Source organism: Chiloscyllium punctatum, chromosome 11, assembly GCF_047496795.1.
Source record: "Chiloscyllium punctatum isolate Juve2018m chromosome 11, sChiPun1.3, whole genome shotgun sequence".
Lineage (NCBI taxonomy): Eukaryota > Metazoa > Chordata > Chondrichthyes > Orectolobiformes > Hemiscylliidae > Chiloscyllium > Chiloscyllium punctatum.
Genome location: NC_092749.1, coordinates 28,467,719 through 28,495,158, shown reverse-complemented (window position 1 = coordinate 28,495,158; position 27,440 = coordinate 28,467,719). Strand labels below are relative to the sequence as shown.

Here is a 27,440-nt window from a genome sequence, read left to right as displayed (position 1 = left end):
TTGGACTGTTTTGTCCTTGATGGTGTCAAGCTTAAAATGATTTTGGTGCTGTCCTCATCCAGTAAAGTGAAAAGTATTCTATCAGGCTCCTGATTAGTGCCTTATGGGTCATTGACATGCTCTGGTCAGTCAGAAGATGAGTTAGTCCTAGCAGGATTCCTAGCTTCTGATTCACTATGACTAGAACAGTTCAATTTCTAGTCAATGTTAGCCCCAATGATGCTGGTTGTGGGGATTCAGTAATGATAATACCATTGAATGACGAGAGATAATGGTTAGATTCTCTCTTGTTTGACGCCTATATTGCTTGGCATTTATGTGGTGTGAATGTTAGCTGCGATTTATAAAAATACCCCATTATTCTGTTATTTCTCTTCATTTTAGGTGGAACTGAGTTGAGTTTAGGGTGAGTGAATTTTAAAATGCTTCATGGTTTAAAGAGAAGAGAGCAAATGCAGATGTTTGGTAGATGACCTTTAAGATAACGTAACTTAATTACTAATCTGAAGAACGCTGTTGACAATTAGACACCATGTGTTACAATGCCCAGGGCTGGTTGGATATTGAGTTTGGATTAGTGGTGCTGGAAGAGCACAGCAGTTCAGGCAGCATCCAACGAGCAGCGAAATCAACATTTCGGGCAAAAGCCCTTCATCAGGAATAAAGGCAGTGAGCCTGAAGCATGGAGAGATAAGCTAGAGGAGGGTGGGGGTGGGGAGAGAGTAGCACAGAGTACAATGGGTGAGTGGGGGAGGAGATGAAGGTGATAGGTCAAGGAGGAGAGGGTGGAGTGAATAGGTGGAAAAGAAGATAGGCAGGTCGGACAAGTCAAGGAGTTAGTAACTGAGCTGGAAGTTTGAAACTAGGATGAGGTGGGGGAAGGGGAAATGAGGAAGCTGTTGAAGTCCACATTGATGCCCTGGGGTTGAAGTGTTCCGAGGCGGAAGATGAGGCGTTCTTCCTCCAGTCGTCTGGTGGTGAGGGAGCGGCGGTGAAGGAGGCCCAGGACCTCCATGTCCTCGGCAGAGTGGGAGGGGGAGTTGAAATGTTGGGCCACGCGGCGGTTTGGTTGATTGGTGCGGGTGTCTCGGAGATGTTCCCTAAAGCGCTCTGCTAGGAGGCGCCCAGTCTCCTCAATGTAGAGGAGACCACATCGGGAGCAACGGATACAATAAATGATATTGGTGGATGTGCAGGTGAAACTTTGATGGATGTGGAAGGCTCCTTTAGGGCCTTGGATAGAGGTGAGGGAGGAGGTGTGGGCACAGGTTTTACAGTTCCTGCGGTGGCAGGGGAAAGTGCCAGAATGGGAGGGTGGGTCGTAGGGGGGTGTGGACCTGACCAGGTAGTCACGGAGGGAACGGTCTTTGCGGAAGGCGGAAAGGGGTGGGGAGGGAAATATATCCCTGGTGGTGGGGTCTTTTTGGAGGTGGCGGAAATGCCGACGGATGATTTGGTTGATGCGAAGGTTGGTAGGGTGGAAGGTGAGCACCAGGGGCGTTCTGTCCTTGTTACGGTTGGAGGGGTGGGGTCTGAGGGCGGAGGTGCGGGATGTGGACGAGATGCGTTGGAGGGCATCTTTAACCACGTGGGAAGGGAAATTGCGGTCTCTAAAGAAGGAGGCCATCTGGTGTGTCCTATGGTGGAACTGGTCCTCCTGGGAACAGATACGGCGGAGGCGGAGAAATTGGGAATACGGGATGGCATTTTTGCAAGAGATAGGGTGGGAAGAGGTGTAATCCAGATAGCTATGGGAGTCAGTGGGTTTGCATCGTTGGATGCTGCCTGAACTGCTGTGCTCTTCCAGCACCACTAATCCAGTGTTTGATTTTCAGCATCTGTAGTCATTGTTTTTGCCTTGGATATTGAGTTTGTCAATCAAGGGAGGACCAATGCTAATCAGCCAACTACAAAGAACAATGATAAAAAAAGTGAAATAACAGAAAAGTAGTTTTGACTGGTTTTGGTAGGTGTGGAGTGACTTTCGTAGCTTTGGGATTGGCTGCTGTTTTTTAATCTCTCTATTTTTCGATCCAATTAAAGAACTGTTGAACGTTCTGAGAAAAGAGTCCCAGTCTGTAAGAAATAAGTAAATATTTCTTAAAGTCTACTGAAATTGTTCACAGTCACCAGTGACTTCAAAACTGGATCTGCAATTACATCCCTAGGAACAATCCATTATCTAAGGATTGCATGAAGACTTGGCATTCATCATTTGAAACTATTTAAGCTCACTAACAAATTACAATTCTTTTATTTTCATTCAATTTACCCCTTAAACATATCTCTTCCTATCTATCTATGTGACAGTGGGGGTCATGTTCAAAGAATATTGAGTTTAAATCATAAATATTAATTAATGACCTTGTTTTGCTTTATCGTGCTAAAGTAACAGTATTAATTATAATTTTTTTTTGTTTAAGGTATAAGCTTGGAATCCAAAATCTGTTGTTTGTAAAGTCAGGTTAGAAACAACTAGTCAACTTTATTAAATATTTTAATTTCACTATGCTGCAAATTCTTTGATAGAAATGCTGACTTGGTGTGGCTTGCTCTTCCTGGTTTATTATAAAACCAAAACTGAATATTGGCCAGGCTTTCTTGCATTTAGAAATAGACTGCTTCAGAGTAAGGGGTCACAAATGGTGATGAACATTGTGCATGACATCAATGAACATCCAGACTTCAGATCTAATAGTTGAAGGAAGGTCATTGATGATGTAGCTGAAGACAGTTGGAGCGAGGACACCACCCTGAGGATTTCAGCAGAGATGTCATGGAGCAGAGATTATAGACCTCTAACCATATAACCACCTTCCATTTGTGCTAGGCATGACTCTAATCTGCAGATTTCCTGATTTCCAATTATTCTAGCCTTGCAACAAAGGGAAGGATGTGACTTTAAGTGAGATGCCCTCCACATTCTGATGCTAAGTTCCTCAATCAGGCACAGTGTGCCTTTCAATGAGGAAGACCTGACCACCTACTGACATAAGATGACTATTTGGACACAGTTTTACCTGTTGTTCACATGATATGCTCACAAATGGGCTTCGGTTCGATTTTTTCAGCAATAAAAGAATCAGACCCTTAACGCTTACTAATTGTCCACTTTAAGGCTTCAGTTAGCAGCAGGGCAAGGGAGTTGACTGTGATCCCATTCAGATAGAATATAGTTCTGTTGGAGACTGGATGGCTGCAAGCATTCAGATATGCCACCATTGTGCCCAATTAAATACCCTACCCACTCAAAAGCTTGCCAACAGAGAGAGCAGGAGATTCAACCACCTATATAATTTATTATAATTATTATGCAAAAGGGAATGGGCCTGCTATTTTTAAATTGTTTTCAGAACTATAAGACTAGTTAGACTTTAATAAAGAAAATAAAGCATTGTTGGTAGATAATGAAATAGAAAGAAAAGGTACCTTCTGGGACAAGGCATCAAAAATCCCCCAGAACAACTTCCTGGAGAGATGAAGTTCCTCTTCTGAAGTTGTTCCAAAGCTACCCCAACCTCCAGGGAGACAGTAATACTTCCAACACCTTTCATAGTGATTAGTCAATAACTGGAAGAGGAAGATGATAAGCCAGTTACTGGACCAAAATTACTTTTCAAGAAATGACATTGATCATATTTCATTAGACAATGTGTACCATTCCCAGAAAAGGCACACAATGTAACCTGCAGAACTTTAATAACTTCATGGATTGAAAGAACCAGCAAAGAAAAACTATTACACACAGAACGAATCAGCAACAATTGTTTCTGGAATAAACTATTTCCCAAGATGAAAGGGTCAAGGAGAAAATGTTATAAATTGAAATCAAGATGCTAACTAAACATCCCTAGGAAGGAGGAGAAAGTAAGGACTGCAGATGCAGGAGATCAGAGTCGAGAGTGTGGTGCTGGAAAAGCACAGCAGGTCAGGCAGCATCCAAGGAGCAGGAGAATCGATGTTTCTGGCATAAGCCCTTCATCGGGAATGAGGCTTGTGGGTCGGTGCTGAGAGATAAATGGGAGGGGAGTAGGGTTGGGGGGAGTAGCTGGGAAAGCAATAGGTGGACGAAGGTGAGGGAGAAAGTGATAGGTCAGAGGGGGCAGTGATGGATGGGTCCAGAGATGGTGCCGAGTTGGAGGCTTGGGAATGGGATAATGTGGGGTGGGGGGGGGGGGGGGGGAGGTGGTGGGAATGAGGAAGCTGTTGAAATACACATTTATGCTATGTGGTTGCAGGGTCCCAAGGTGAAATATGAGGCGTTCTTCCTCCAGGCATCGGGTGGTAACAGTTGGGCAGTGGAGGACACCTGCATGTCCTTGACGGAGTGGGAGGGAGAGGTGAAGTGTTCAGCCACGGGGCGGTGAGGTTAGTGGGTGTGGGTGTCCCAGAGATGTTCTCTGAAATGATCCATATGAAGGTGTTCTGTCTCCCTGATGTTGAGGAGACCACACTGGATGCAATGGATGCAGTAGGTATCATTGGGAGAGGTGCAGGAAAATTTCTGACAGACATGAAGCCTTGGATGGAGGTGAGGGGAGTGGTGTGGGCACAGGTTTTGCACTTCCTGTGCTGGCAGGGAAAAATGCCAGGAGTGCAGTGTGGACTGGTGGGGGGGAGGGGGGGGGGGTGGACCTGAAAAGGGAATCGTGGAGGGAATGGTCTTTTTGGAACGCTGATAGGGGTGGGGAGGGAAGTATATCTCTGGTGGTGGGGTCCATTTGGAGGTGGCGGAAGTGGCAGTGGATGATGTGCTGCATGCAGAGGTTGGTGAGGTGGAAGGTGAGGACCAGGGGATTCTCTCCTTGCTGCATTGGGAGCGGTGGGGTTCAAAGGTGGTGGTGCGTGAAGTGGAGGAGATGCGCTGGCAGGCATCGTCAACCATGTGGGAAGGGAAGTTGCGATCATGGAAGAAGGAGGCCATCTGGGACTTTCTGAGGTGGAATTGGTCATCCTGGGAACAGATGCAGCGGAGGCAGAGGAATTGGGAATAAGGGATGGCATTTTTACAGGAGGTAGGGTGAGAGGAGGTGTTGTCTAGGTAGCTGTGGGAATTGGTGGGCTTGTAGTATATGAACTAATCTCTGCATCCTCTGCCACTTCCACTACCTCCAAACGGACCCCACCACCAGAGATTTATTTCCCTCCCCACCCCTATCAGCGTTTCAAAAAGACCATTCCCTCTGCGACTACCTCGTCAGGTTCACACCCCCCACCAGTCCACATCCCACTTCTGGCACCTTTCCCCATCACCACAGGAAGTGTAAAACCTGCACCCACACCACTCCCCTCACCTCCATCCAAGGCCCCGAGGCACATCCATCAGAAATTCACCTGCACCTCACCCAATGTCATCTACAGCATCCATTGCACCCAGTGTGGTCTCCTCTACATTGGGGAGACAGGACACCTTCTTGTGGATCATTTCAGAACACGTCTAGGACACCCGCACCCACCAACCCCACTGCCTCATGGCTGAACACTTCACCTCCCCTTCCCACTCCATCAAGGACATGCAGGTCCTGGGCCTCCTCCACCACCAAACCATTACCACCTGTTGCCTGGAGGAGGAACAACTCATATGTTGCCTTGGGACCCTGCAACCACACAGGATAAGTGTGGATTTAAACAGCTTCCTCATTTCCCCTCCCCCCTCATTATTACAGTCCCAAGACTCCAACTCGGCACCACATCCGGACCTGTCCATCACTGCCCCCTCTGACCCATCACCTTCTCCCTCACCTTCATCCACCTATCGCTTTCCCAGCTACCTCCCCCCAACCCCAACCCCCTCCCATTTATCTCTCAGCATGGACCCACAAGCCTCATTCCTGATGAAGGGCTTATGCCCAAAAACGTTGATTCTCCTGCTCCTTGGATGCTGCCTGTCCAGCTGTGCTTTTCCAGCACCACCATCACAATCCCTGGGAAGGAGTAAAAGCAACATAAACAAGCTGTTTCCTGTGAAAGAGTAGGTAACACTGCTGAATAACCTGCTGCTTCATGACCAATGGGCAGTTAAGACTGCCTGCAGAAGGATTGTTTTGAAGTAAAGGGTTAAATTCAGGGTAAGCTGTTTGAAGCAGACAGCTAAAGCTGAATGTAACAAGGTGCAGGGGAGCTACATCTGATTTGACGGAAGCTGCAGACTTGAGATCTCTTAAATGTCATCAATGTGGGGGATGAAAGAATCTAAAGGATCATCAATAATATCACATCACAAACTTGAAAGAGAGAAAATTATATAAGAAAGCAACTTTACAATTCTCTCTTAGCAAAAACTTCGAAGAACAGCACTGCACAAAAATTGAACCTTGCACACTTCCAGAGACAGACATTACTGGTGGAATCTGTCGAATTTCCATCATTAATTGGGTAATAGCGAAGTTGGGTTGTGGGGCTTAACTTACTTACTTGAGGGGTGTTATTTTAGTTGCTTCATGGAATAAAGTTTAAATCATTGTTTCAGTATTTGATTGTCTGAGAGACTTCTTAATAAGTAGCTGAATTAAAGATACCTTGTGGCAACTTACCCACAACGCCATCCATCATGAATGCACCATTAGAAGCTGTGTAACAGTGGCAAAGGAAACAGGGGTGAGGTCAGAAGAAGATATTTACACAGCCAATTGTTGAAATTGGAAATGTTCCACTTAAAATTGAAGTGGAAATAGATTTAATAATAACTTCCATAAGGGAATCAGGTAAGTTCTCAAGAAAGTAGTCATCTTTTCCTTAGGATGGGGTTTGCAAGATTAGGGAGCACATTTTTAAGATGAGAGGAAAAAGATTTAAAAAAGACATAAGGGGCAATTTTGTTTTTACACAGAGGGTGGTTCGCATGTGAAATTAGCTTTCAACAAAGTGATGGATGAAAACATTTAAAAGACGTTTGGATAAGGACGTGAATAGGAATGGTTTGGAGGGATGTGGGCCAGGAGCAGGCAGGTGGGACCACTTTAGTTTGGGATTATGTTCGGCATGGACTGGTTGGACCAGAGGTTCTGTTTCTGCGCTGCATACCTGTTTGAATCCAAGATTCTATGTGCAGATTTGTAGGTCAAGATCTGGTAAATGAGACCATTGGAGAGGTATTTAAAACAGTCAGCACAGACATGATGGGCCAAACAGCCTCTTTCTGTGCTGTATCATTGAATAGTATGAAGAGAGACCCAGATTATGCCTCTTACCTTTGAAAAAGCACCTAAACTCTGCTTAACACCTGTACATCTCATACAACAGATTAAAACATCTATACACTGTATCATCTTTCCACCATGAAAGAAATTATATCTCAACATTTTCATCAGCATTAATAAAGATTGAGTTTTCAAACAAATGTATTCCAAATGATAAATATCCAGATTCCTTATTGTTCCTCAATCTTGACAACACATCTCATATTTTTCATGTATCAGTTTTTGTAAACAGAATAGATTAACACAATAGAAATGTTACCAAAATTCAGAAATATTTATTGGCTCGTTTAAATTTGTTCGTGAGATATGTGCATCGCTGGCAATGGCAGCGTTGATTTCCCATTTCTAACTGCTGTAGAGAAGGTAGTGATGAGCTGCCCCTCTTCAATTGCTGCAATCCGTGGGCTGTAAGGATAACCACAGTGCTGTTGTGGAGCAGTTCCAGGAGTTTGACCCAGTGACAGGGAAGGAACAGCAATCTAGATCCTGATGAGAGTTTCTGCCTCCAATAAGGTACTTTATTTGATATGGCACTACTTACATTATCCCTTGTAATGGAAGAAATTGGGCTTATAGATTGTGGTATTGAAGAATCAAATGAACATTCATTAAAATTAGCTATTATGATACAATGATTACATTCACAGCTTCCTCAATGTCGAGGCAAACATTAAGCTGTTAGATTGTAATAGAGCATTGTGCTTCCAGCATGCCATGCTTCACAGGTACTTTATACTTCAAGGTCTTACGCTATGATTGATAAAATCATGAGTTTGTCTCTTCAAAGCATATCACGAGACATAACACAACAGTTCCCAAACAAAATGTTTTGTGATTTGGAGGGGCACCTTCAGTGGTGGTCTTCCCACATATTTGCTGCTTTTGGCTTTCTGGGTAGTCGTGGTCATGGATCTGGAAGATACTATAGCACAAGCCTTGGTGAATTACTGCAATGCCAATATGCATCAGTGGTGAAGGGACTGAATGTTCAGGGTGGTGGATAGGATGCAAATTAAGTGGTTTACACAGTTTGGGTGGAGTCAAGGCATCTTGAGTGTTGCTCGGACTGCAAAAATCCAGGAAATTGGAGAGTATTCCACCACATTCCTAACTTGTGCCTTGTAGATGGTGGACAGTGGAGACAGGAGGTGAGTTACTACAGAATTTCTAGCCTTTGACCTGCTCCAGTAGAGACAATATTTATATGGTTGATCCAGTTCAGCTTTTGGTCAAGGATGTTGATAGACAGCTATCTAGCATTGGTAATGTTATTGAACATCGGGGCTAAGTGTTAGGTTCTCTCTTTTTGGAGGTGATCATTGCCTATCATGAATTTTGCTTGCTACTGACTAACACATGCCTGGATGTTGTCCAGGTCTTGCTGCATTTAGACACTGACTACTTCAGTGTCTGAGAAGTCATAAACAGTGCTGGACATTGTGCAAACATCAACAGTTATCCTCATTTCTGATCTTATGATGGAAGGAAGATCATTGATGAAGTAGCTGAAGATGGTTGAACGTGGAACATTACCATGAGGAACTCATGCAGAGATGTCCTTGAGCTAAGCGCCCCCATCATTGAGAATGGAGATATTTGTGGAGCCTCATCCTCCTGTTGGCAGCTTTATTGCCTATCAGCATTCACAACTGGACGTGGCAAAACTTTACATCTAAGATCTATTCATAGGTTGTGGAATGCTTAGCCTATTGCAAGTTGCTTCTGGTGTTTGTCATTCAAGGAGGGAAGTAGCCCTGTGTTATGCTTCAACCAATGGACACACAATGCCTGGTGTTGCATTAGGGATGTGCATTGAAGATGTTCAGCTCCTTAACATTAATGGAAATGTACATTTCCTGCAATTGTTGCCATTCTTTGTTCCCTTGAAGAGGTTTAAAATTAATCAAAGCTTACACATTCTGCTGTCAATGTAACCAATGATGAAATAATATTCTCCTATTTGCTCTTATGACAGAGGCATTAAATAATTTAAAATTAATGGGGTAACTTCTACATTAAATCAACAGAAAAATAAGTGCCGCATGTACATTAATATTGCCAAATCTTGTTCCTCCACTCAAAATTCCTTTCTAGCTTTAGATCGATGCTGTTTGCAGTTTGCTAATCAAACAAGGCAACATGCCTTCCAACATGTTCAACTTTATATCTTTCAAGTGAGGGCACTTGTGTGCAATGATAGTGTCTGTACCTCTAAGCCAGGAGGCCTGAGTTCAAGTCTCAGTGGTCCAGAAGCTTGTACTAACATCTCTGAACAGGTTGATTAGAAAAATATCTATACCTTTCTGGCACTTTGTACTTGTTGGCCAGGCATATTACCATGTACGCTTCTGGTAAAGTGATTTGAGGTAAGTGTAACAGCACACCGAGTTATCCTGCCCACAAAGAATTCCTGATCACCTATGTGTCACATACAGGAAAGTACAGGTATACAATCCTTTATCCGAAATCCTTGGGGCCAGTTGATTTTTTTTGGATTTCAGAATAAATGACATTTTCACAGTGAAATAAAAAAGTTCCACCGAGCAACAGACCCACGTGTGACTAATAGGAGCGCTGAGACACAATTGATGCCTATCAGTGCTGGGCCACGCCGCCATGTCACATCTGGGTGGGTCAAGTGGGTATGGAGTTGGGTCACCTGTTCGCATGTCAAATATCTTTGTTATGCAGAAAAATACCTCATAAAAGAAACTTCAGATTTTGCAGCTTTTCGGATTTTGGAATTTCGGATAAAGGATTGTGTACCTGTAGAAACTGTGCACCGGAGCTCCCAATTTCTATGAAATTCAGTTTTGTTCAATGACTTCTTCTGTTTGTAAATTGAAAATAGCAGATGAAGGTGTTGCACATCAGGTAATGATCATGAAATAATTGATGATGGAAAGTGCATTAAGCTCCACATCATCCAAAGATGTAATATAGGGTTAGGTTGGGCGAAGGCAGAACATGTTAGAATCTCATGGACTGAAGACTTATATCTATAGGTCTCTTCATGGTCTTAGTAACATTTTCATCTTACTGAGGTAATTTGTAACTGACTGCTATTGTGCAATAAATTACATCTTGTTCAAGACAAGAACCTCTTCCCATTAAGACTCAGTTGGTGGCAGCAAACTACCATAGCCATTACCGTGGGTTGGAATCACAAAATCAAACAGGACAGATGGAATATTGTATAGATACATTAAGAATTCCCATGAACACCAAGAACAAGAGCAATAATGAGCTTGAAGAACTTACCACCATGATTAGTCAATACACATACTTACTTTCAGAGGCATTTTTGCATGTTCATTCAGCAGGGGGACATCAAACACCAATCTCCTCAACAAATGCTGCATCATGGATGGTCGTAATTGGCTGTGTAGAAAGGGAATTCTCTCTGATGAAGTAAGAATGTGATTCCTTCTCATACTTACCATGACAGCAATGCAATAATTACATTGTCCTTTTAGACATTACTATATAAACATTCTTATTCTATTTTTTTGAATTGAGAAATCAAATAACGGGCAAACACCCATTTGTTGAGGACACCATCAAGAGAAAATTAAATAAATAATGCACAAAGTGAACCTGGAAGTTTGGATCAGATTATGCCCCATTTGGATCTGAAAAGATTGGGGCGAAGTTGAAGAAGATCAGGATTCCCTTATGTTTAAGGATTTGAAATGAAATGCAGCAAAGAAAACTATGCTGTGATGATACAGAACAGAAAGAGAATGTGACGCATACTTGAAACGTAGGCTGGAATTTCACAGCCCCTGGTGTTAAGATACCAGGTGGGGAAAGTTGTAAAACTAGGTGCTGCTCACAATGTGGTCTCCTCTACATTGGGAAACAAAGCGTAGATTGGGTGGCCACCTCACAGGACACCTACATTCTGTCTGCAAAAAAGCCCCTGAACTTACAGGTGCCAGCCACTTCAACACACCACCATGTTCCCTGGCCACCCTGTTCCCTATCTCATGCAGTGCTCCAGCGAAGCTCAGTGCAAGCTGGAAGGGCAGCACTTTATTTTCTGCCTGGGGACCCTGCAGCTTTATGGACTCAATATTGTGTTCAATAACTTTTGGGCTTAAGCTCTCCCATGTTCTTACCCCAACCCCGACACACCAGGCCTCTGCTAACAACAAACCCATTGTTAGCCACTAACAGTCCCCATTAATAGCTATTCTCTTTCCAAAGCTAGGTCTTTATCCACTTCTTCTTCTGTCCAATTGCCCTTCTCTCTCTTTGGGCTCTATCCCTACCTATCATTTACTCTTTATCTCCTCCCCTTTCCTTACCTTCTTCATTTAAGCCAACATTCTCCCAGTTACTATCAGTTCTGAAGGAGGGTCATTCAACCTAAAATGTTAACTCTATTTTCTCTCCACAGATACTGCCAGATCTGTTGAGCTTTTCCAGCAATTTCTGTTTTCGTTTCTGATTTACATTATCTGCAAAGTCATTTGGTTTTTAGCCAATTAATGACTTTGGGGAAAACCCGTCTGCAGAGGCAGGGCCCACCTTTGACATTGCTGCAAGGGGGCTGAATCATCACCTCAGCCAAAAGATCAGCCCTTGGATCAGCACTCACAATAGGAAAAATGTTTGGGCAATAATAACCATCTGAAAGTGAAATAGAAAGGACTTCACAGCCAGTCCCAGCGTGGTGTCTTTGGGGATTTATTTAATGTAATGTTGAGTCACTATCTCTGATTGATTTTCCAGCACAACTGAACAGAAAGCAACATTAACTAATGCCAAATATAGAAAGTGATGCAATGCTGTGGTAGTTTGAACCTGAAACATTCAATTTGTTGTCTTCTTTTCATTTAACTTACCCACAGATTGCTAGTAAGCATTCCTCAATGGCATCCCTCTGAGCCTTAGTGAGGGAGCACCCTTTAGACAGCCTGTAGACAGTGTGCAACAAGGAATCAATAAGAGACGCATGATGTTCAGTACCAGCAAAGAGTGGGGCACACTTGGTTAACAATGGCAGAACAGCAGTGCACAGGTATCGATTCAGTGCCAATGCCATATCTGTAGCACTCAAGGCAGCCTAGAGATTAAGGAAAAAAACAAACATGTATTTATATTTTATCTCTCAGCAAAAAGGCCCTTAAGTCTAGGCAGACTGCTCAAACACACCCCAAATATCATGCTGTAATGCACATCTTTTTCTGGTTACCAGCCTGTTTGTTTCATGGTGGCTCTGTAGTTGGCACTGTTGCCTCACTGTGCCAGGGACGGGGGTTCAATTCAACCTTTGGACAGTTGTCCGTGTGGAGTTTCCACATTCTCCCCGTGTCTGTGTGAGTTTCCTTTGGGTGCTCCGGTTTCCTCCCATAGTCTATAGATGTGCAAGTTAGGTAAATTGGCCATGGTAAATTGCCCATATTGTTCAGGGATATGTAGGCTAGGTGCTTAGTCAGGAGAAATGTAGAGTAATAGGGTAGAGGAATAGGTCTGGGAGGGTTGTTCTTTGGAGAGTCAGTGTGGACTTATTGGGCTAAAAGGCCTGTTTCCACACTGTAGGGATTCTATGATTTCTGTGAGTAAGACTCTACCCATTCTTCCTTAGGTAACCCCAAACATCAGGCCATTTAATAACACATCTAATTTGTCTACTATCAATTTCTCTGATTCTAGCAAGTTCTGACCACATATGGAACCTGTTTCCAGAATCCCTACCCATTTTCTTTCCAAATCCTTTGTTAATTGGAACAGAAAGAGGGTTTGGATAACGAATGCAGGTGATAGAGAAGCTGCCATCTATTCATTGATTAACATTTGATTAGACATAAATCATGTGCCATGTCAGTACAGAAAATATACAGCTGTTACACCAATATCTTAGAGTTCCTGCAGGAATCATGATGTGCACAGCATATGGCTGACAGTCAGTTGCAAAGGCAACTCTCCAATGTAGTTACAAATATGTTAAGCATTCTAATTTTGCATAAGATTTTTGCTCATGCACTGCAATAATGTGCTGCAGCTCTTCAGCTTACGCAGTCCCAACATTTATGTTCTGTACTATACTGACTAGGATAATCACCCTCAAATTATAACAGCAATGCAAACTTCCCTCAAGCTGTCACTGGATTGCATAATCCAAAATGATTCACATACATTACGGAGAATCTAACAAGGCACAGACAATTTATAGCAAATACATTTTTGGGAGTGGACAGCCACAAGAACAAATTCTTAATATGTGCACATGGTAGTTGAGGCTCTATTACCAAAGTAAATTAACTGGGGCAGACTCCTTGTGTAAATTTAGAACTGATCTTATTGAATGATTGAGCAGGCGCAAGGGGCTGAATCGCCTATCAAAAAGCTCAAACAAGCTCGTGAGACATGATTTCCCATGCAAAAAGCCATGTTGACTATCCCTAATTAGGCCTTGCTTTTCCAATTGAATGTAAATCCTGTCCCTCAGGATTCCCTTCAACAACTTGCCCACAACCAATGTCAGGCTTATCTTTACCACCTTTCTTAAATAGTGGCACCACATTAGCCAACCTCCAGTCATCTGACACCTCATCTGTGACTATCGATGAGACAAATATCTCAGCAAGGGGCCCAGCAATCACTTCCCTAGCTTCCCAGAGAGTTCTAGGGTACATCTGATGATGTCCTGGGGATTTATCCACCTTTATGCATTTTAAGACATCCAGCACCTCCTCCTCTGTAATATGGACATTTTTTAAGATGTCGCCTTTTATTTCCCCAGATTCTATATCCTCTATGTTACTCTCCACAGTAAACACTGACACAAAATGCTCATTTAGTATCTCCCCCATCTACTTAAATAATTTCTTGCTTATCTTTAATTTGTCTTTTGGTTTGTGAAGACCTGGCGCCAGTAAAATAAAGAATCCCTGCTTCATTACCTTCAATCTGTCTATGTGTTCAAATCTCATGTTACCCTTCAGCATGTCAATAAGTTTATTTAACACACACAGGCAGCAGTATAGAGTCATAGAGATGTACAGCATAGAATCAGACCCTTCAGCCCAACTCTTCCATGCCAACCAGATATCCCAACCCAATCTAGTCCCAACTGCCAGAACCTGGCCCATATCCCTCCAAATCCTTCCTATTCATATACCCACCCAGATGCCTTTTAAATGTTGCGATTGTACTAGCTTCCATCACTTCCTCTGGCAGCTCATTCCATACACCTCCCACCCTCTGAGTGAAAAAGTTGCCCCTTAGGTCTCTTTTATATCTTTCCCCTCTCACCCTAAACCTATGCCCTCTAGTTCTGGACTCCCTCACCCCAAGGAAAAGACTTTGTCTATTTATCCTATCCATGCCCCTCATGATTTTATAAACCTCTACAAGGTCACCCCTCAGCCTCTAACGCTCCAGGGAAAACAGCTCTAGCCTATTCAACCTCTCCCTATAGCTCAAATCCTCCAACCCTGGCAACATTCTTGTAAATCGTTTCTGAACCCTTTCAAGTTTCACAACATCTTTCCGATAGGAAGGAGACCAGAATTGCACGCAATATTCCAACAGTGGCCTAACCAATGACCTGGACAGCCGCAACATGACTTCACAACTCCTGTACTCAATAGTCGGACGAATAAAGGAAAGCATACCAAATGCCTTCTTCACTATCCTGTCTGCCTGCAACTCCACTTTCAAGGAGCTATGAACCTGCACTCCAAAGTTTCTCTGTTCAGCATCACTCCCTATGACCTTACCATTAAGTGTGTAAGTCCTGCTAAGATTTGCTTTCCCAAAATGCAGCACCTCACATTTATCTAAATTAAACTCCATCTGCCACTTCTCAGCCCATTGGTCCATCTGATCAAGATCCCATTGTAATCTGAGGTAACCTTCTTCGCTTTGTTATGGGGTTGTATGATTTTTCCCAAAGGGTGTTAATGCTGTGCCAATGAATGCCTTAAGCAAATCTATCAGCTAAAATTGGACTCTGCACTTAGTACCAATCATGTAACAATTAATACTTAATTCTTGCTTTCTCAAATAATTTGTTCTGGATAGGAAGACAAATTGTGTAATTGTACTGTAGGTACAGTTCATGTAGATAGAATATTAAAGTTTCATACTTTCATTATATCTACCAAGAAAAAAATCCCTACAGCACAGCTGCATAAAAATTATACAGATTCACCATTACATGTTGCCCTATTCCTGGTGACAAGTGATAACTGAATAATGGATAGACAATGAATTGAATATATTTAGTTTAATCCACTTACCTGGAGGTATCCGTAGATGCCGTTGTTTGATTTTTAAAAAAATCTACAAGTCAGTCAGGCTGGTTTATTTTCTGTGTGAATTGCTAAATCACTACCATACTTATATCACATTGACAGATACATGCAGAGACATGACACCAATTAAACCTCTGAGGCTTCTTATCTACCCACCGTGTCCAGTGAGGCAGCAGCACGGAGGTCTGGCAAAAAGCCAACTTCCAGCAGATGTAAAAGAAAATCTTGCTCTTCAATCCCGTATACCCTTTCCAAGAACAAAACCATGGCGGCTTTGTGATCTGGACAGAATCCCGCTGACATGTCTGGCTCCACAACCGTCCCGTCTAAAAGGAAACATATGCATTTACTAATTGCTGAAGGTGTTAATCACCTCTTTCTTAGATAATTCAAATGACAAACATCACGATTTTTGTTTTTGTTTTCCCTGTATCAGATGCACATGCATTACAAAGCTCAGTGAACAAACTCCATTCTGAGGATGGTGTTTCTGAGTTAGCCTTTGGGCACAGCAAAATATTCTCCCTCCTCCAGGAAAGCAGCCACCATTTTCACCACTTGCCCTCAGTAACTCAGCTGAAAGTCTAGCAGAGCAGAAAACCTTCAATCCACATTCCATTCTTCAAATTCAAAGTGCCATCTCATCTTCATCTGATATTTACACTGTAGGATGGAAGGAGGAATTTCACTTTTCCCTTCTCCCAACACAGATCAGTAAGAATTAGATTGTACCCAATATATGGAAATCAGCATAAAGGCATTTAGAGAAAAAACAATGTATATACTTCTAATCCATGCCACATCAGTTTAAATAATGGAAAACTTGCAAATTATCAAGAAACCCTCAATATTAAAACACGCTTTACATCTTACACTGAATACAATTTCCATAACACATGTAACCAGCTGGCAGTAAATTGAAGTGGATACAAAACCTCACGTTTTGAGCAATTTGTCACTAGCTTGTTGGAAAGATAGCATGCCACATCTTTTTGTCACTTGAAGAGATAAAAGCTAATGAATAGCAAACCCTTTGTACCAGGATTCACTGCATACTTGGAACATTCAGCCAAAGTACAATTAAGAGTTATTTTAATCCCAAAAATGGGTTGGCACACTTTCCCAATCCGAAACTTGGGTTGTGAATCTACCTGAGCCAATGGCTTCCTCTTGACTAATCCTTGCCCAATTGGAATCTAAGCCTGTCAATCAGGCAGGAGACTTGTTGGTGTTATCAGATACAACTTAAAACAACGACAATATTAGGGGTAACCACAACTTCCAGGTTTTCTGCACTCTGCACAGCTACTGCCCTCAGCTCGGGCCCTCTCAGCAGATCAAAAAGATTACAATTCTTAAAAATGAGTTTGAACAATTCAGTAGCTGAAAGGCAAAGTTCAGAGCTCAATAAGCCTTTTTTAATTTCCCTAAGTAAGCTCCATCGGAACTGTGAAACAAAGAAACCATTCAAGACCCTGAAAATAATTAAAATAAAACAAGAAAAAATGTCTTTCTTCACCATGTGGAGTGGTTTGTCTGCACGTTATAGAATCCATCAATTTTCATTCCAAATGCTCACTTGCTTTATGAGCATCACAGCTTTATAATCAGCTGTACGAATGGAACAAAAATTCAGGCAAACCCTTTAATGCAGCATATTCCTTTTACTACTTTAATTCTATTTAATCTGATTCTAATTTTAATTTTTTTCATGTCAGTACATGAGACAAGAGTGAGCAATCTCTTCATCTGGCTGAGTAATCTCACAATTCCACTATGTTTCCCATACATGTCACTTCTGTGTTTGGAAGTCAAAGTATAACGGGCAGTGGTTTATTTAGTGGGATGGTATCAAAAAGTGCATTTAAAGAATGTAAGTATTGTTCCAATGCAGCAGTTTATGCAAATAAATCCTCAAAACTGTCTCACTCACAATCAAACAATATATCACCACATTAAGTCAAACAATTCTCTTCAATTAAGCTTTTTTTTACATTGTTTGTGTAGACTAGCAGAATCCATATGAAGTCAGTTATTTCAACACCAAGCAATTTCATTTGAAAGATTATTTTTTCAACAACTATGTTAATAATCTCTTAAATACTTCTTTTGCTTGTCAAAAAAGATATACAGCTGTCAATCAGAAATAATTTGAATACGTCATTACTAAAAATATAATAGGACATTATTCCAACCAACATAGGCTGTCTATGAGAATAATAACATATGATTTGTTCCAACGCATCAATGTTGAAAGATGCTTGAACATTGTGCTGCAGTAATTCCTTCAGGCAATCAATAATACTGTTGACAAAGGAAAGCTTACAGCAAGGTATAAGTGCTTAATAAATTATCAGAGACTATTTTCATAACCATACTTCAAACCATAGACAACTCAATACCCTTTTCTTTCTATACTCAACAGAATAGCATAAATGTTTGCAAACTGAGTTGTTCTTTTCATTCATGGATAGTAATCTGCTGATTTGATGCCACAATTAAATTTGTCATAACCTGCAGTTAAAATTACTTATCATACAGTCTCCAAAGTCCCCTCATAAAATATAGCAAACTCACCCTTAGCCACTGTTGGCATCTGGAAGGGAATGCTGACAACTCCTTCCAGGTCTTCCAGTGGAATCAATGAACGGAGAATGGATTTAATTCGGATTGCCTCGCCTTTGCCAGCATTAATGAGCTATTGCAATGAAGAAAAGAGCAAATGAACATTGAGATACGTAAAAGAGGGGAACCACACAAATGATACAATTTGACATAAGTCAAGATTACGACTTCTTTTCGTTTATGGTGGACTCTCTGGTTCAGTGGTATTATTTGCTCTTTAACCCTTTCCTCTCTGCCCAAGACAACAGGGAGACAATTAGATCCCAGGTTTTTGTCAAAATTAATCTGAAAGCTCGTGTTCTAGAAGTGGCAGAAAATTTTTAGTATTTAATTTTCATTACTGTCGGTCCCTATCCCTCCATACTCAACCACTCCATCTTTTGGAAATCATATTTTGTTTCAATTATTTGGACATAGAACATAGAACAAAGAAAAGTACAGCACAGAACAGGCCCTTTGGCACATGTTGTTGTGCCGAGGTTTAATCCTAATGTAAAACACAATAACTTAACCTACGCACCCCTTAACTCACTGCTATCCATGTGCACGTCCAGCAATCGGTTAAATGTCCCTAATGACTCTGCTCCCACCACCACAGCTGGCAACGCATTCCATGCATTCACAACTCTCTCCGTAAAGAACCTACCTCTGACGTCCCCTCTATACCTTTCTCCTAATATCTTAAAACTATGACCTCTCGTACCAGTCAATCCTGCCCTGAGGAAAAGTCTCTGGCTACTGACGCGATCTATTCCTCTCATTATCTTGTATACCTTGATCAGGTCTCCTCTCTTCCTCCTTCTCTCCAGAGAGAAAAGTCCGAGTTTATTCAATCTTTTTTCATAAGGCAAGCTCTCCAGTCCAGGCCGCATCCTGGTAAACCTTCTATGCACCCTCTCCAAAGCCTCTGTATCTTTCCTATAGTAGGGTGTTTCAGAACTGGACACAATATTCCAAACGTGGTCTCACCAGGGACTTGAAGAGCTGTAACAAAACCTCACGGCTCTTAAACTCAATCCCCCTGTTAATGAAAGCCAAAACACCATATGCTTTCTTAACAACCCTATCCACTTTGAGGGATTTATGTACTTGCATACCCAGATCCCTCTGTTCCTCCACACTGCCAAGAATTCTGTCTTTAATCCTATATTCAGCATTCGAGTTCAACCATCTAAAATGCATCACTTCACATTTATCCACGTTGAACTCCATCTACCATTTCTCAGCCCAGCTCTGCATCCTGTCTATGTCGCACTGCAGCCTGCAATAGCCCTCAATACTAACGACGGCACCTCCAACATTTGTGTCATCTACAAATTACTAACCCACCCCTCAACCTCCTCATCCACGTCACTTATAAAAACTACAAAGAACAGAGGCCCAAGAACAGAGCCCTACGGGACCCCACTCACCACTGACCTCCAGGCAGAATACTTTCCATCTACAACCACGCTCTGCCTTCTGTCAGCCAACCAATTTTGAATCCAGATAGCCAAATCTCCCTGTATCTCATACTTTCTGACTTTATGAGTGAGTCTACCATGGGAACCTTATCAAATGCCTTGCTGAGGTCCATATACACCACATCCACTGCTCGACCTTCATTGACCTGTCTTGTCACCTCCTCAAAGAACTCAATAAGATTTGTCAGGCATGACCTGCCCCTTAAAAAGCCATGCTGACTGCCTTTAATCACACTATGCTTTGCCAAATAGTCATAAATCCTACCCCTCAGAATTCTTTCCAAAATGTTGCTGACCACAGACGTGAGACTGCCTGGTCTGTAATTGCCAGGGATTTTCCTATTACCCTTCTTGAAAAGAGGAACAACATTCGCCTCCTTCCAATCCTCCAGTACAACTACCATGGAGAGTGAGGAAGCAAAGATCTTAGCCAGCGGCTTAGCAACCTCCTTTCTCACTTCCCAGAACAGCCTAGGACAGACCTGGATAGTCTCCTTTTAATTATAAAACCACGGACCTCTGATCTTCTGTGCAGTTTGACTTGGAGCAATGGCAGAAAAAAAGGATAAGCAAAAGAGTAATACACAGATGTATTCAGGAATACCTCTTTGAACGATGTGTTCATAAAATTGACTAAAACTCTCAACAATAACAATCACATTTGCTTTACTGACCACGTTGTGAATATTGTTCATGTGTTTGCTCCAAATGAAAGCAAAGTATATTCTTTTAATTACATGAGTTTGTCAAGTTTGAGAACTGTGGTGTCATGCTGTATTGTGTCTGAATATGAACATCTGAAAGAAGGAGTACTCGTGTTCAGTTGAAAAAATTGTGGAAATTCCTTCTCCCCTATCCAAAGTCACTTTTTGCAGAGCTACCGAAAAGACTAAAACAGCTGGACTGAGTAGATTTACGAAAGTGATCTCTGAGACTAATGAAATTGATTTTTGAGTTTATTTGCTACTTACATGGATCTCTGGTGCACAACGTCCCAATAAATCAATTAAAGCAGAATAGAAGGTCATAATAGCATTCCCCATATGAATGGTGTCATCTTCCTCTTCTTCAAGGTCTCTGTTAACCAAATGTATTAACAACATAACTGCGTTTTGTGAAATTTAACAGGTATTAACAGAGATTTGTATTGGTCACAAACTTCAGTACACACATACATATGCACAAATACAAATTCCAATATTATACAATGTTAGCAGCATACACTATGACTAAAAAAAAAATGATTTATGTTACAAAAAAGGCATTTTGCATAACTGTGCTTAAATGTTTCCTATACACGTTTCCTGTTGTCCTCTGATACATTTTACATGTGTCCACCAAGTAAAAGTCCAGGTGCAGCCAGGTTTCTATCAGTAATGACAGTCTCTTTTGGTGTCATGAAGGTATGAGCTGCTTGTGCCTATCAGGTAATTTCCAACAACACAATCACTACACATTGTGAAAAACATTTTGCCATGGATAAGGAGAATACATTTTTCTTTATAGTTTATGTCTTCATTATAAAATGACAGCTATCTACTGTCAAAATGTACAAAATCTGTGAATCCAATGTTATTAGCAAGTTAGTAATTGCAAAGAAAAGCAGGGGTTTTCCTGATTTTCATTGAAAAAGGATTTTAGCTCCACAGTTTTTCATCAATCCGTGTAGTATTTGCAGCAACACAAGATTTTCAGCCCTGCCATTAACTATTTAAATAAAAATCATTTACGAAGAACATCTTCCTACATTTTGCTGAAATTTTAGAATATTTTATTGTGAACTGCAAGTATAGATGTCAATATTGAGGAAATTGGCTCAGAGAAGTTGCTGAGTTTACAATGTGAATGAGCTTAATTAAGAGATACAGTTGTGCCATCTTGAACTTATAACTGTGTCTATTATTTTAATTCAGTTATCATACTTCTCAGTGTAATGCAACTCAAGCAATAATCCTCCCTATTCAAAATCTGTTTGATCAGAAAGATAGAACAGACATTTTTTTTAGATTAGATTAGATTAGATTACTTACAGTGTGGAAACAGGCCCTTCAGCCCAACAAGTCCACACTGACCCTCCGAAGAGCAACCCACCCATACCCATTCCCCTACATTTTCACCTTCACCTAACACTACGGGCAATTCTGCATGACCAATTCCCCTAACCTGCACATTTTTGGACTGTGGGAGGAAACCGGAGCATTCGGAGAATGTGCAAACTCCACACAGTTGCCTGAGGCGGGAATTGAACCCGGGTCTCTGGCACTGTGAGGCAGCAGTGCTAACCACTGTGCCACCGTGCCGGCCTTTAGAGGCACTTAGTTTATAACCGCAAATTAGAGCCAGGCCACTCAGGAAGCACTTTATCACACACTGGAAATCTGAAAGAGTCTCCTCCAAAAGCTGCTGAAGCTTGGGGGATCAACTAGAAATTCTAAAAAATGGGTCTGGTTGCATTGCCAGATAAGACAATTAAATGTTATGGAATCGAGGTGGATAAATTAAACTAAAATTCAGGTCAGCCATGATTTAATTGAAAGCTGAACAGGTCAAGGGACAAAATCACTCATTCCTGTTTCTATAACCTTCTGGTTAGATCTAGGTAAAGCGATGGTTATGCTGAGATGGAATTTGACATTTCACCTTTTGAGCGGGTTTGGTAAAGGGTTTGGTAATTTTGACTTTTTTCTTAAGTCAGCTAAATACCTCCACAAAATATATTTCAAAGAAAAGCCCTGGTCACTCCACAACCACCAAATTGTGACAGTAATCGACTGTCAAGTCACAAGTCAGACTCACAGCCTCCGACTTGACTCATCAGTTGATGACAGGCCATCTCTTGTTGGATCTTCAGAGATCTTTATAGCTTCCTCCATAGCGGCGAGAAGCCCATCCCCACCTTCTCCTCTCAGAGCTGGGCCAAAGCACTCGGGGCGACGTATCAACAACCTTACAACTTCATTGGCATTCTCTTCCACGCTCTCGCCTACAAATTGATGGAGCAACTTGAATGTGAGACACTAGTACATCACACAAAAGAATCATCCTTAAATCAACAATGCATGTGAAAAACAATGTTATTCAGAGATTTAGTAAGCTTTGATGAAATGTAGAAACCCTGTTTCTTTCTTGTGGAAAAATTGAAGTTTATTTTCTTGTCATTGCAGCTAGCTCTGCTATTGGACATCAGTTCTCTGCCACAAGGAGATATAGCTCACTGATTTACTCCATTCATTCACAAGAATTGGCACCAAGAGGCATACATGTTACTAACAGCATGATGTGAATGAAATGCCAGTATTTGTTTGATATGTACTGAAGATAACTCACACACTGGAATCCATTCATTCTGATGCCCAATTCCCAAGTTTACAAAATTACAAGTTGATCAAGAACTCACTGCAGATGTACAGCAGTACTCTAAAATTGTGATTAGCCCTTTACGTAGGCCATATGTTTAAGCTTTATTTTATTAGATTAGATTAGATTACTTACAGTGTGGAAACAGGCCCATCGGCCCAAAAAGTCCACACCACCCCGCCGAAGCGCAACCCACCTTTTGTTTATTAAAATGAAACAAGTACTGTCTGCAGTGCCACTTCCACTTCTTGTTAACAAGAGTGAAAAATGACCAGCTCATACAACTTGTAAATCATATTTTCGTACTTTTGAGATTTATTATGAAACATTATTTAATTTGTTATTTAAGTTCCTCTGAGAAGTTGTCTGGTAAAACCATGGATTAAATTAATTATTGGAAGGTTGAATTTCCAGTCTTCGTTGAGGTGCCAAGTTCAGCTGGACTAGCACTGTGATCATTTTCAACACTCTGGCTAAGAAGAAGCAAGGGTCAGCTAAGACTGGTTATTAACAGACCAGAGCTTCAAGAGAAATTAATCAATAGAAAATACTGTGAGCATGCTGAACTTGCTGCTCAAGCCCCACCCATATGTTGGTAGCCTCTAAACTGGCTGGTGAGGTAGAATCTCAGACTTGCAGCTTTTCTTTGTGGAATGAGTTTACTGACTCACTCCATCTCAAAGCTCTTATCAAACATCCCAGTGTCCCAAATTTCCCTATTTTTATGTGGATATTTTCTAATCAACCTCTTAATGGATATTATTACACATCTCTGGAGCAGGTGGGACTCAAACCCTGGGATTCTATCACTGTGTCACAAGGACCCACTCCTATTTATATGTGCTCAAACAGCAATCATACACATTATCTGTTTCCCTTAACTTTGACAATGATATTAGCAAACCTTCACAATGTGATTGACAAGACATTAGCAACTTGTTCCTCACGTGCAAAGTTCTATTTGGAAGCATGCAAATTTGTAAAATTTGCAACGCTGGAGAGGTGGAAGTTGGTAGTGTCCCTGTCTTTTGCTATAGAATGGAATAGTCTTTATAATTTTTTTTCTGCCATTCAGGAATAACCACCCTTCTGGTTGGCATGATAATGCTAAACAGATAGGGAAGGAACATTCGTTGTTCTGTCCTGTCAGACCGTTAATCAATCTAAGAATCCTACAGCAACTTTGCACTATTCTCCAAAGGAAGAATATGAACACACGTAAACAACAACTAACAATAACTATCTTCATTCACAATCCACATTCTCATTTATATTGGATTCCGACTACTAATAGATGAACATGAAAGCAATCTCTCTTGCTTGTGGTCTTTTAGTGGAAATTGAGATCACATTGTTCACTTACACTGGAAAAAAAAGATATGTGCAATTCTGAAAAGCTCAGAAAGACTAAAACATAAACAAGTAAAGGCTTGTGCATTTTACACAGAATTTGCTTTTGTTGCAATCCATAAATGGCAGGTCCCCCACCCATCACTTAATACAGCAGTGAAGCAGGAAAACTATCCATGCTCCCTACTATAGACTTCATTGGGGTGAAGATGGGAAGGAGGTGATAATCCCATGTGTCACCCTCCAACTGAGTAAATACCCCATTGACAAAAAAAGCAGACGGGAACACAAGATTTTGCCAGAGAGCAGGCTTTCTGACCACACCCTCACTATTTCTATCAACCACATTAATGTCCAAAAAACAAAGCGGATCACAACTCCATGCAAATAGGTTACTTCTTGCACTGTAACCCCATTGACGCTTCATTCTTCCCTTTTCATAACACTGTCTGCTACACAGTCCTCACTTCTAAAGGGCATACTGTTAGATAGCACCTTACCATTGCAAAATACTGCAAAACGGAGAAAATCCAGATATCGCTCCCCTTCCACAGGATTCCAGCCAATATCAGGGTAACCCTTGGCAACTAGCATAGCACAGCTCTGCAGGCCACAGCCAGCTAAATATTGAACAACCTGGAGAATGGAACACAGGCATAAATCAGCAAACATCTCAATTGTGCATTCCCAAACTTATTTGGATAAACTATTTTGCTTGAATGAAATATCAATCAATTTCCTGGAAGAGACGCAGAAGTGAAGATACAGCTAACCATTATAATCTCTTCCATCTGAGTCCAATCCAACTACTTTTGAACATCTTAAAGGGACAACAGTTTAATGAAAAATGCTTTGTTGGTTTCATAGTCTTCCATGGGGGAAATAACAGAGAAGGGTTGGATAGATAAGATGGCTGATTAGCAAGCAGTTGAAACTGCGCCTTCAGCACTGCTTCAACAATCAACAATTTGAACTTAGAAATTCTGGCCCAAAGGAACAAGATTGCCATGAAAATTGGTTGGCTAATCCTTTCATTTAGTAACAAGCACTTTACATTGTTTCCATTCAAACTGAATGTTACTCCACTTCCAAGAAATCATGGCTCCAGGTATTTTCTCCTTTGTGGAGCAAAGGTTATGCAACATGATTTTAATGGACACTATTCAAAGGAAATTCTATCCAGTTAGCAACACCACTGATTCAGTAACTGAATCAGCCCTGGTTCTGACTGTGACGCAATTTTCCATTTGCAAAGAATCAGCATTGGAGGCAGCCTTTCTCTCCAAGCAGTCAATCTCTCACCCTTCATGCAGCGGCCAAGAGTGGATAGTTGGAGGATTGCAGCACTATGACTGCCTCACGGCAACCATCAAGAAAGTGGGCACAGACCCTTCATGATAATCACTTAACAGCTGTGGATTAATTGACTGAAAAACACACCTTCATAAATCATGAAGTAGTTAGACAATCTGAAGGAGCGTGGAAGCTGACATGACTGCAGAGGAAATCAAAGGAAATCTTGGATGTGTTGGGGAGCTTACAGGCTGGGAAATTGCTGGAGTCTACTCTTCTCCTTCCAAATGTGCAAAGGCATCGTATGGAAAGATTTGTTTTCCATGAAAGATGGCATTACTCACCTGCTTTATGGGCTGCAGACCAAGTGAATAATGAGAAACTGTTTTCAGTGGCAGACGGGTCAGTAACAACAAAAAACAGATTGAAGGTGATTGGCAAAAGAACCAGGAGTGACATGAAAGAAAATTTGTGAAGCAAGGTGATCTGATCTGGAATGCACTGCCTGAAAGAATAATGGAAGCAGATTGAATAATAACTTTCTAAAGAGAACAGGATAAATACTTGAAGAAAAAACATTTGCAGGGTTATCATGAAAATGTTGGAGAGTGGGGGAGCATGTGGAAAACCTTGACAGCCATTTTCAAACAGCTTGCATTGGTACAATGGGGAAAATGGTTTCTTTCTTTGCTGTATCAACCTGTGAATCTAACACACAAGCAAACAGGACTGAAGTGAATATAGGTCCACAGAACAACTTTATTTAAACTGAGGCAGATCAACATACAACAATATATTCTGGAGCGATGTGCTTACATTTGCTGCCAGGATCTGAGTCACGACATTAAGTGCTCTCTATGATCCAGCTTTATGGGGTGGCACGGTGGCTCAGTGTTTAGCACTGCTGCCTCACAGCATCAGGATCCCGGGTTTGATTCCAGCCTCGGGCGACTGTCTGTATGGAATTTGCACATTCTCCCTGTGTCTGTGTGGGTTTGCTCCGGGTGCTCTGGTTTCCTCCCACAGTCCAAAGATGTGCAGGTCAGGTGAATTGGCCATGATAAATGGCCCATAGTGTTAGGTGTGTTAGTCAGAGGAAAATGGGTCTGGGTGGGTTACTCTTTGGAGGGTCGGTGTGGACTGGTTGGGCCGAAGGGCGTGTTTCCACACTGTAGGGAATCTAATCTAGTTTATGTTATGTACTGTGCACTCACTTGTCTCATGTCTCTGTCTCTCTTGGTTTAAAAAATAGCATTAACTTTGGTAAAAATAAAATCAAGCCAATCAATTGTATAAATGAAATCCTCTATTGATGAAACAATGCAAGATGTAATAATTTTAAACTTCAATAAATGACAAAAAGAATCAGGGATGATTCCTTCAACCACCATATTCAAAACCAATATATAAAATTTGAAATATGAATAAATGGAAAAATAATAACAGGAATTGTCATTCCCCCCACCCCCTATGGCAAAATACATTAATATCATGGAGGTCTTGTAATTATTTATACTAAAATATTTATTTCAGAAACCGAAATTACTTTCTATCCAACACATATTGATCTCCAAACCAGTATAATACCTCATTAAAATAAAGCTGCAAGCATGTTCTTTGACATAAAAACAGAAAATGCTGAGACACAACATATTCAGCAGCACATGGGTTATTCACAGTTCATCAGAAGTAGTAGATGGTTGGATCCCTTTGGATGACAAAATAAAATGAATCAGAGAGAAGAGAACAAATGGTATAAGCAGGAAGTGAAACTTGCAATCATAAAGTAGTCACTTCAAGTCAATGTTTAAAAGGAGTAGCGAAGCAAGGTTTGTGCTAATGTATATATAAATAAGACCTAAATTGCAATAAAAAACAGCAAGTGC

At 41.3% G+C, this 27,440-nt stretch overlaps 1 protein-coding gene across 2 annotated transcripts in view; it reads right to left on the bottom strand.

Moving 5' to 3' along the window:
* ryr2a (ryanodine receptor 2a (cardiac)) overlaps positions 1-27,440 on the bottom strand; it is a 758,045-nt gene that overhangs the window by 191,358 nt on the left and 539,247 nt on the right. For both annotated transcript variants that reach the window (XM_072580564.1, XM_072580565.1), the window contains exons 43-50: positions 24,762-24,897; positions 22,351-22,537; positions 20,526-20,631; positions 18,044-18,164; positions 15,623-15,792; positions 12,050-12,270; positions 10,490-10,580; positions 3,430-3,570 (exon numbers count right to left, since the gene is read on the bottom strand). In XM_072580564.1, the coding sequence (XP_072436665.1) occupies positions 3,430-3,570; positions 10,490-10,580; positions 12,050-12,270; positions 15,623-15,792; positions 18,044-18,164; positions 20,526-20,631; positions 22,351-22,537; positions 24,762-24,897 (1,173 nt within the window). The remainder of the gene's footprint in view (positions 1-3,429; positions 3,571-10,489; positions 10,581-12,049; positions 12,271-15,622; positions 15,793-18,043; positions 18,165-20,525; positions 20,632-22,350; positions 22,538-24,761; positions 24,898-27,440) is intronic.